At 52.6% G+C, this 10,663-nt stretch overlaps 1 protein-coding gene across 1 annotated transcript; it reads right to left on the bottom strand.

The window, feature by feature from the left end:
• Nucleotides 1-163: 163 nt before the first annotated feature.
• On the bottom strand, nt 164-8,408 carry SLC46A1 (solute carrier family 46 member 1). The gene is given in 6 exon segments (XM_082603522.1): nt 164-1,813; nt 1,815-1,854; nt 2,392-2,548; nt 4,312-4,395; nt 5,519-6,371; nt 7,738-8,408. Coding segments are annotated over 6 exon segments (1,428 nt in total). The 5' UTR covers nt 7,966-8,408; the 3' UTR covers nt 164-1,747.
• Nucleotides 8,409-10,663: the final 2,255 nt, after the last annotated feature.

The following is a 10,663-nucleotide window of genomic DNA, read 5'->3' as shown; positions in this document are numbered from 1 at the left end:
CGCTCTGACATTGCAGCCTGGTCTGCGGGGTCAGGGTTTTCTGCTTGGCTGGGCTGTAGCTGCTGCTCCCAGGTCGGGGCTGAGTCAGCCTCACCCCACCCCTCTCCAAGACCAAGAATTGCTCATGACCAAGAAACACTCAAAAGTCAAAAGTCCAGCTCCAACTCATTTATCCTTCCCCTAGGTCCATGAATAGAGGCATTCCATTCTAGAATGTATGAGACAGGAAGGATCTTAAAACAGTATTTAATCTAGTGTTTCCTAACTTGTCCAACCATCATCAGACAATTAGAGGCATTGCTGATCTAACCCTTCGTAGAGCCTGGGCCTGAGGCCAGCCCAGAGCCTTTTTCCTACCATCCTCACTGCTGGGACAGTCAGTGGAGGGGGCCTCTCCTCGCTTGATCTCCCAATGACAGGGAACAGTGAGATGGGAATCTGGAAACAGGCCCAGGCTACAGAGGGCCACAGCTGACCCAGTTTGCCCTGGGCCACCCCCATTTTACCTGCATGATTTCTAGCCAGAAAACCGGCTAGGAGGGCAGGTGAGAGAGAATGAGGGTAGAAATACCAGCAGGGGGCCATGCCCTGTGGCCAATTCTGTTTTGAAGAGTCAGGTGTCATCTGATTTGTTTGGGGGCTTATGGCCCTCATCAAAGCCAGTGCCTTAATACCAAATCCCATTCCGCCTTTCAACTTCAGGTCCAGGCTTTCCTAACGCCCTAGAAATGGGCCCCTCATTCTCTGGGGAGTCGGGCCCATCTCCAGGTTCCTGTTGAGCTACAGATGCTCGAGGGATGGTGTCAGCACATGGCCCTGCTGAAATGCCCAGCAATGGGAGGTGTTAGAGGGCTGAGTGGTAACAAAAACTGATTCTGCTTGGTTTGGTGTAGCCAGGAAGACCAGGGCAAGGTGTCTTCAGGGAGTAGATCTCTGACCCTGAGGAATGAGCGGCCAGGGCTCTGCCCGGAGCTTCTCTGCTGACCTGATGCAAGCGTGGCAGCCCTTTGCCTCCCAGCAGCTCCGGAGAAGAGAATGGGCAGTCAGATGAGGACTGAGCTGGCCACGCCCAGTACCAATCCCATGGCAACCCAGGGGCCCCTGTCCCTTCCAGCAGCCACTGCTGTCTGACCTACGGTGGGCAAACTAGGAACAGGAAAACAGAAGGCCCCACAGCCCAATGCCTTGGGGGCCGGAAGGTTCATTCCAGGATGATTATACAGACTTCTTCTTATGATTGGCACTGCTAAGCCCAGGGGATTGATTCCCACACAGAGATAGCAGCACTCTCCCTCCAGGTGGCACCAAGTCCCTCCCACAACCCTCCCTCCCCCCAAAGCTGGCACTGACCAGTGGTACCGGATTCATCACTAAGGAGTGACTGGTAGCTGCTTGGCCATGAACTGAGCACTGTGAGCTGCACAGTTTGGGCTGGAAGCAGAGGTGCTACCCTCATGCTTCAACTGGTCCCTCCAGCAGGACCTCTCCTCTCCCCTGGAGGGTTCTATGTGATTGATGAACTAAAGGGTAAACAGATCCCTGTTCCAAATGGCTCCCACACCGCCTGCCCTGAGTGGGACTGTCTGGGTTACAATTCCACATGCTAGAATCACAGGCAGGCACGGTGTGGATGAGGTGGGGGCCTTGGTCTAGCTTGGACCACCTGGTCCAAGGTGAACACTGCCCTTTGAGGGGAGCTGCCGCTGCTGCTGAGGACTGGGATCCGGAGGCATACACTTCCAGCTGGTTAGCGCTCACGTTGCTCCTCTCGCCCCCTGTCCTCTAGTCCAGGCAGATCAGGGGCTCTGGGAAAACTGCTGGAATTCAGGGCAATGATTAGCCCTTTCCAGTATCCTGTGAGAGACCAGAGAGAGGGTTCAGATTTAACACGGGGGGACCCTCAACTCCTGGAGAAGTGACACAGGCTTTACTGGATGGGCTGGTCCAGGTATCCCCCTCCCCAAGCTGAGAGGTGGAGGACAATGTCCCGAGACAGAGGGCTCTGGGAGAAGAAACAAGTGGGTCAGGTTAGCGTGTGGCCCAGTCACAACTAGCTGAGGAAGCTCTCCAGGCTTCCCTTTAGCACATTTCTGCCACCGTAGTTCCATCTGTAAAATGGGAATGGAGGGGGATGAGGGGAACTGGGTGCGAGAACATAGCCTTGCCAAGAAGCACTGTGAACCTGACCCTTCCCCTACCGGCCTCTGCCTTGCTCCGGGGGAATCGCTCCCAGACGATTAGGCAACCATCTGCAAGGGGAGAGTCAGGCTGGGACTGAGACACCCACAGGGGAAGAGGTCCAGGACTGAGGAGGTTGGAAGGAGGAGGAAGAAGAGGATACCGTTAGGGTAAAGGGCTCCATTTTGAGCCTGGGTCAGGGCCCTGCATTACCCAATCAGGACGGCCGGGATGAAGAGGAGGCCAGCTCCCAGGAGGAAAGGGAAGCCCTTCATGAAGTTCAGGGTGGCTGGGTAGAGCGAGTTGAAGATGCCGGAGGCTGTCAGCATGGCCAAGCCGTTCACACAGGCCACAGCAGAAAAGAGAGCGCCTGTGAAGAAATAAACACCACACTCAGGAATTTGAAAGACCTAAATGCAAATCCTGACACCACTACCTAGCAGCTGTGTGACCTGGAGCAAGTCACTTAACCTCTCTGAGTGTCACCTTCCTCAGCTAGAACTCCTACATCATGGGTTGTGATAAGCCTTCGAAGAGGTCATGCATGGAAAGCGCCTGTGCTACAAAACAAATGGCTGTTATTAAATCTATATATTACAAGTACATGTGATGGCTTCTAGCAAAAGTCTGATAAAGTCTGATAAAATGGTTTTAGGTTTATCCCCTTTGGAATCATCTCCTGTTTAGGATAAATTTCTGGGCTACTTCTCAGTTTCAACACTTATTAGCTGTGTGATCACCGAATAAGACACTTATCTTTCTGGGTTTCTGTCCCCCTTCTGTTAAATAAGGATAATACCTTTCATAGATTGTTGGTAACACTATAATCGTATGTAATGCACCTATCACAGGGCCTGGCCCCCTGGAGGCAGCCAGTTAGTAAGAGCTGTTCTTTTCTCCTGTTCCCCTTGGCATCTCTGGGCACAGTGAAGGTGCTAGAAAAAAGCTTATTGAGTAAATGAATGAAGGCACATGGGTTCTGAGGATAAAAGAACCCACGGTGGGCTATACATGGCACCAGAGTCTCTGCCATCACCAGATCCTACTTCCAGGGCAGATGGGAAAAAGTGGATGAGCCACATGTTTCCGGATTGGGATTTAAAGACCAAGAGGCCTGAGAAGCTACTCTTTACAGATATGACAGCATGGGACTTCCCTGCTGTCACAGTGGTTAAGAATCCGCCTGCCAGTGCAGGGGACACGGGTTCAAGGCCTGGTCCAGGAAGATCCCACATGCCACAGAGCAACTAAGCCCATGCGCCACAACTACTGAGCCTGAGCACCACAACTACTGAGCCTGCACTCAAGAGTCTCTGAGCCACAACTACTGATCCCTTGTGCCACAACTACTGAAGCCTGTGCACCTAGAGTCTGTGCTCCGTAACAAGAGAAGCCACCGCAATGAGAAGCCTGAACACTGCAACGAAGAGTAGCCCCCGCTCGCCACAGCTAGAGAAAGCCCGCGTGCAGCAACGAAGATCCAATGCAGCCAAAAATAAATAAATTAATTAAATTTAAAAAACTATAAAAGAACCCCTCCCCCACACACACACACAAAAAAGAGCAATTCACATGTGTTACAGATGAGGAAACAGGCCCAGATCACAGAGCCGGTGTGACAGAGCCAGGACTAAAACCCAGATCCCCAGACCTGCTGCTCTTAGAAACAGACCTGGGTGTGCATCCTAGTTCCACCACTTACTGAGTGACCTCAGGTGAATCAATTTAACCCTCTGGGCCTCTGCTTCATCTGCCGTGTGGAGACAGTGAAACCTACATCACAAAGTTGGACACTCTGACCCCAGGGAAGCAGGGAACTCTGGCATCGTCACATCCATTTTACAGATGGAAAAGCTGAAGTCTGGAAAGAGTAAATCCTCTGCTTCGCTTATCCAAAAGAACATAATCGTATGCTGCTGACTGCAAATTCCAACTCTGTGGTCTGAAAATCCAAATCGCTGTGGTTCTCTGCCAGCCCTGGGCACTGTGACAGCAATGCGGTTGTCTTGGCTACTTATTTCTCCAGGGTGGGAGGGAGGAAGGTAAGCTGCCTCCTGGCCCGTGGCTGCCCTCTGCGCAGTTCAGGAAACACTGGGCATGAGGAACCAGACACAGGCTAACCCCGATATTCACCCTGCTCTGACTCTCTCACCAGCCTGGAGAGCTTGGCCCGGATGATAGGCGTGACGACCAACGACAGGAAGAGGAGCCCGTACCCTGTGAAGAAAGAAACAATCATCAAGGAAATGGGGTTGGGGAGAGGGGTGCCCAAGTGAGATGTAGCAGAGGTCCTGTACCTACCCCATGAGGGACTCGGGTTAGACACAGGAAGAACTTCCCTGATGGGGAAGGAGACAATGATGGGGCACAGCAAGCACACAGTAAATGCAAGTTCCTTTTCCCTTGACATTTAGTTACTCACAGGCTTACACTGTTTCCTTCGTAACCATTTCTCTCCCTTGTGCAACTGTTACCTCCTCAACAAAAACTGCAAACTGCTAAAAAAACAGTGGTGCCTCTGAAGTGCATTCACGATGAGGCCCCCCAGGGCCCCTTCAGGTGAAAGGCCCCCAAATCCCAGAGCAATGACAGTGTCTTCATCATCTCTGTACCCCCAAAGGCGTTGAGCCCAGCACCGAGTCCATGGAAGATGCTGTGGGCAGGAGAAAAAGGTACCTGGCCCCCGTCAGCACTGTCCAGGCGAGCAGCCACATTAGGACATCCGTGATTCCAGAATGGCTGACTGTACACATTTTAGGGCTCTATTAAAATAAATCTGTCCGTTCAGGAAAGTTAACTTCCTCATTCCCAGCTGCCCCCTCCCACCAAAAAAAAAAAAAGAAAGAAAGAAAAGAAGAACTAACACAAGCAGGAATTTGATAGCTGCGGTCTGAGAAGACTGGCTTTTTTAAAAACCCAAAGAAGCTGACCAAGGATATTTGAGATAGGTCCTGTGGTTCTTATCAGAGAAGTGAGTATTAAGGCATTAATGGCTTGGACTCTGCTTAAGAGGACCATGAATATAGGCTGTGGGAGGCCAAGGAGTGGAGCAACCAATGTAAGAGCAAGTTTTCTGTCTTTGGCTCTATCTTACTAACAATATTTATGGTTGGTAATGTGCATGAATTACTTTGGCTATTGAAGGTCTATATTTTCTGTATAACAAAGGTGGCATTTTTATGAGGTTTCTTAGTTGCCTGTCCTCCAGGGCAGGCTAGGGGCACAGTGATGTTTCCAAAGACATGGGCATGAACTACATTTGGTGGCAGCAGGTGGCCAGTCCCCAGTTTTCACCCAGCAATTCTGAGACAAACTGTCCCTGAACCCATACACACATTACCTGTGAACATGAGGGGTGTGATGGTAGCAAATGCAAAGACCACCATCCCCATGATGTTGAAGGCCAGACCGATCTCAGCCACCCAGGTGTCGGCCAGGCAGTACTGCAGAAGCCTCAGGCCCAGCAGGCTGGTGAGGTATGGGAGGTGCTGAGCTGCAGAACCGTAGCCAATCAGCCTAGAGTCCCAGCAGAGGGGTGTGCTCAGCTCATAGAGGGTCAGGATGTCCTGGACCCCAAGGTGCACAGTGATCACCACGAAGATGGCCAACGAGTACAGGGCTAAGTGCTTCCTGGACTTCTCCGGGGCCTGGGTCACATAGAGCTGGACGATGGATCGGTGGTGACGGAGTGTGAAGAGCCGGGCAGGTGTCGGCTCTTTCACTGTCTCACCAAAGCAGAATGCTGCATAGAGAGTCATGGCAATCAGCAAGGCCAAGGCCAACCAGAAGGGGTTGGCATAACCCTGCTCCTGGAGCCAGTTGCCACCAATAAGACTCGCCAGCATCCCTGCCACCCCGATGCACGCTTCCAGCAGGGCCATTCGGATGGTACGGGTGTGGCTGGAGCTGACATCTGCCACAGAGGCAAAGCCAGCAGCCAGGAGGCCACTGAAATCACCGAGGAGGGCACAAAGAATGCGGCCCAGCACGAAGTAGCCAACGTGGAGCTGCAGCTGTACCACAAAGATGGACAGCACGGTCTGGAGCAGCAGGCCGAGGGAGGCCAGCGCCAGCAGCGGGCGGCGGCCCACACAGTCACTCCAGGCACCCAGCAGGGTGGACGAAAAGAGTCCCACCAGGAAGCCACCCATGTTCATGTAGAGGGTCCAGTGGGAGGTAAGCGTCTCCACTTCCTGCAGAGGTAAGAGTCTTATTACCAGGATGCCGTTCCCCACTCTGGGCTGCCCATCGCCCACACCATCACCAACCTGGGAGATACAGGGATGAGGACTTTCTTTGGAGCCCTAAACCTCAGAGAATTTTAGTACAACTCTTAAAAACTGACACTGGAGGGGTATGGGAAATGGGCAAGATCCGTTCTCTTACTTTTAGCACTGTGAATGAAAAATGCCGCCTGCCACATCAGCAAACAAAGGATGCTGCGGCCGTCAAGCCCTCAGCCACTACTGCCGCCCCTGATGCTGAGCCCTGATGTAACTCAGGATGGAGACAAACAGGCTGCCCACCGCCAAGCCCTCAGCCACTGCAGCCACCCCCAAGTACAGACCCAGACCCAGAGAGCTAAGGTGCATATCAGAGGAGTGACTTCAATAAGCCCAGGCTCCTGCATCTTCCCTTACTTAGAAAAGTGCTAAATTCATTGACTTGTGGGAATTCCCTGGTGGTCCAATTTTTAGGACTTGGTGCTTTCACTGCTGGGGCTGGGTTCAATCCCTGGTTGGAAAACTAAGAGCCCACAAGCTAGGTGGTGCAGACAAAAAAAAAAGAGTCCAGTAACTTGAGATGTCTGGTTTTCCTCAATTAACAGTAATCTTTTGATGTTCCAACTACCTGGTTTTTATTGCAAAACTCCTATATATCCTGGCGCCTCCCTTACCTCTTGGGAAGAGTCCCTCAGAGCTATCTCAGAGACTGCCTCCCAGGCCTGAGTCCTCAGAAAGTCCGCCAAATAAAACATAATTCTCAACTTTCAGTTTGTGCTTTTTTTTTTTTTAATTTTATTTATTTATTTTTGGTTGTGCTGGGTCTTCGTTGCACGGCGTGGTCTTCTCATTGTGGTGGCTTCTCTTGTTGCAGAGCACGGGCTCTAGGTGCGTGGGCTTTAGTAGTTGTGGCACGTGGGCTCAGCAGTTGTGGCTCGCGGGCTTCGCGGGCTCTAGAGCACAGGCTCAGTAGTTGTGGCGCACGGGCTTAGTTGCTCCGCGGCATGTGGGATCTTCCCGGGCCAGGGCTCGAACCCGTGTCCCCTGCATTGGCAGGCAGATTCCCAACCACTGCGCCACCAGGGGAGTCCCTCAGTTTATGCAATTTTTCAGTGGACACCCTCTTTTGTTAACTCTCAAACTCGCTTTACCTAGTTCAACTTTAAGCATCCCCGCAGCGCATTTCTCAGTCAAGCCCCAACTTTGCTCCGGCCCCGCCCACCACCCAATATCCTAACCCACTGGGCTGCCCCCAACCTTTACGCAGGCCCCGCCCCCACACTCCAGCCCAGGGCCCGTCCCTGCCACGCTCCTCGCTTCTCCCCGCCGCCCCTACCTGCGCGGTGGGGTCCACGCTATGGTTGGTGCAGCTGCCTCTGTCACGAGTGCCGTTGTAGCCAAGGTCGGCACTGAAGCGGTGCCACAGGTACTGCGTGGTGACCGGGCCCTGCAGGACCAAGGCGAAGTTGGCAAGGAAGATGAGCGGCTCCACGCAGCCGCGGCACAGCACGGGCCCAGCGGGCCAGGCGCGGGGCTCGCCCCGGGAGTTCGCGCGCCCCTCCATGCTTGTGCGCTTCTGAGCTGGCGCTAGGCTTACGGCTCGGCTTCCTGCGCCTGCGCCCAGCGTCTTTTTCTGTCTTTCTTTCTTTTTTTTAAGCCTGGTGGGGCGGGGCCAGGAGTGGTGGGCCCTCTTCCTCTCGGCCCCTCCCTCTCTGGGCTGTGGGGAGGCGAGGGACACCGTACCCCTGGTTTGCAGAGTGACCTCAACTGCAGACCGTGCCAGGATACAGCCCTGCACTCCTCAGGCGCAGAACACCCATAACAGTAGCAAGAATATCAATAATTAACATTCATTGATCGCTTATTATGTGCTGGGCACTGTACTAAACTCTAAGTGCATTAATGTCCCAACAACTCTATTGGCTAGACGTTATCAAGACTCTCAATTGACCCATGAAGAAACAAGGACATCGGACACTCAAGGCTGAGCTAGAAGGACACTTTTTTTTTTTTTTAATTAAAAAAATTCTTTTTGTTGTTTATTTATTTTCTGCCGTGTTGGGTCTTCGTTGCTGCACGAGGGCTTTCTCTAGTTGTGGAGAGCGGGGGCTTCTCTTGTTGCGGAGCACGGGCTCTAAGCACGGGGGCTTCAGTAGTTGTGGCACTTGGGCTCTAAAGCACAGGCTCAGTAGTTGTGGCGCACGGGCCTAGCTGCTCCACAGCATGTGGGATCTTTCTGGACCAGGTATTGAACCCGTGTCCCCTTCACTGGCAAGCAGACTCCTATCCACTGCGCCACCAGGGAAGCCCAAGAATACATGACTTCCGACGTCTATGCTGATGTTCTGCGCTGGGACGGGGGCGACTCAGTGGATAAGAGTGCAGCCTCCAGCTCTCCTGCCTCAGTTCCATCACCTAGGCCCCACTGCTATCTCGGACATGCCACTTAGCTCTTTGTGCCTCCCTTTCTTCACCTTTAAAATGGTGGTGCTAATAGAACCTGCCTCAAAGAGTTGCTGTGGAAGAACAGTGTCTGATACATTGTAAGTGCTATTGTTATAAATAGGCTGTCCCTTGCTCCCCTCCTGCCGTAGGATCTTTTCCTGGGAAGCTTATCTACTTCCTGGGGCTGGGCCCTGGCTCTGCAGTGCCCTTGGAGGAGCAGAAGAGGAGAAGAAGAAGGTGGAGGACCTGGGAGGCCCTTAGGTGTGACCTTGTGCTCCCTGGTCCTCCTACTATAGAAATAGGGGCATAAAGCAGTTGGATCTCCTGTCTGGGCCTGTTTTATTGCCTGTAAAAGAGAATGGTATTACTTGGCTTTCTCCCTTATCAGTGCATTTGTTGAGGGCTCCTTGTATGTCAGGGACAATGCCTAGGGGAGGCTCTGGAAACAGCAATGCAAAGAAAAGAAATGTTGCCTGCAATTCCAGTTCTACAAGGATCAACCATTAGCTGCTGCGGTCCCCCACCATCCATCCACCCACAGTGCACCTGAGGGAAATTCTGTGCTTTGGACACCGCCCCTAGGTAGTTAAGAGACACATCTAAAGAAAAAATTCAATGACCCCAGATTGCTGTGTCTTCCCAAACATAGAAAAGTACTCAATCATTAACTTAAGATGCCTGTTCTTTGTGGTTAGCAGTAATCTTGTTATGTTCGACTAGGTGTTTTTCTTTCCACTGGGTTGGGCGACTGCAGTGGCTAACGGCTTGATCCTTGTAGAACTGGAATGACAGGCAACATTTTTTTTCTTTACACTGTTGTGTTTCCAGAGCCCCTCCCACCCCCCAGCATGGTCCCAGACGTACAAAAAAAAGTATATATATCCCGGGACCTCCGTTACCTCTATGGAACAGTTTCTCAGAGCTCAGTGAGAAACTGAATACACTCAACTCACAGCTCTTATGTTGTGCATTTTTTTCAAGTTGACTGCAGTGAGGAAACAAAGCCCTCAACCAGGCCCTGCAGTTTCTAGAATGGTCGGGGAGAGACATCAAAGAATCCCACTAGGGCTTCCCTGGTGGCGCAGTGGTTGAGAGTCTGCCTGCCGATGCAGGGGACACGGGTTCGTGCCCCGGTCCGGGAAGATCCCACGTGCCGTGGAGCGGCTGGGCCCGTGAGCCATGGCCGCTGAGCCTGTGCGTCCAGAGCCTGTGCTCCGTAACGGGAGAGGCCACAACAGTGAGAGGCCCGCGTACCGCAGAAAAAAAAAAAAAAAAAAAGAATCCTACTAAGATTTCAACTGCGGAAAGCGCTTTAAAGGAGAAGAGTGTGGGACTCTGAGGGTACTAATTCAGGAGCCTGACCTGGTCTGGAAGGAGCGGAGCCAGGAAAGGTTGCCTTCCCTGACAAGGGGGCAGCTGAGTGAATTTCTGGAGGCAAGCCTTGTGCCATGACCCACAGGCCTGATTCTTGGGGTGGTGAGGGCTCCGTTTCGGGCCATGATGGCTGTGCGTGGGCTTGTTGCTGGCTTATTGACTCTCCCCCCTCCCCTGAGCCGAAAGGAGTCCGAGCCTCAGACTAGGTAGATGCTGGCTAGATACCAGTGGACTGAAGGATGCCCAAGCTCCCCACAGCCATCACCACCCTGTGATCTTCCTAGAGACAGGAAATTGCACATTAAACATACAAGCCCCTGGGTTTTCTCCCTCCCCTCCCCTCCCTCCCCCCCACCTGTACAAAAGCTTGGCCAACTTAGGTCAGCTGCAGTGAGGAAGGGGTGCCCAGCTGAAATCTTAGAATCATTTCCTAGATAAAGAAC

The sequence above is a fragment of the Mesoplodon mirus genome (genome assembly GCF_964341445.2).
Source record: "Mesoplodon mirus genome assembly, chromosome: 18".
NCBI lineage: Eukaryota > Metazoa > Chordata > Mammalia > Artiodactyla > Ziphiidae > Mesoplodon > Mesoplodon mirus.
This window is presented reverse-complemented; position numbering and strand designations above follow the sequence as displayed.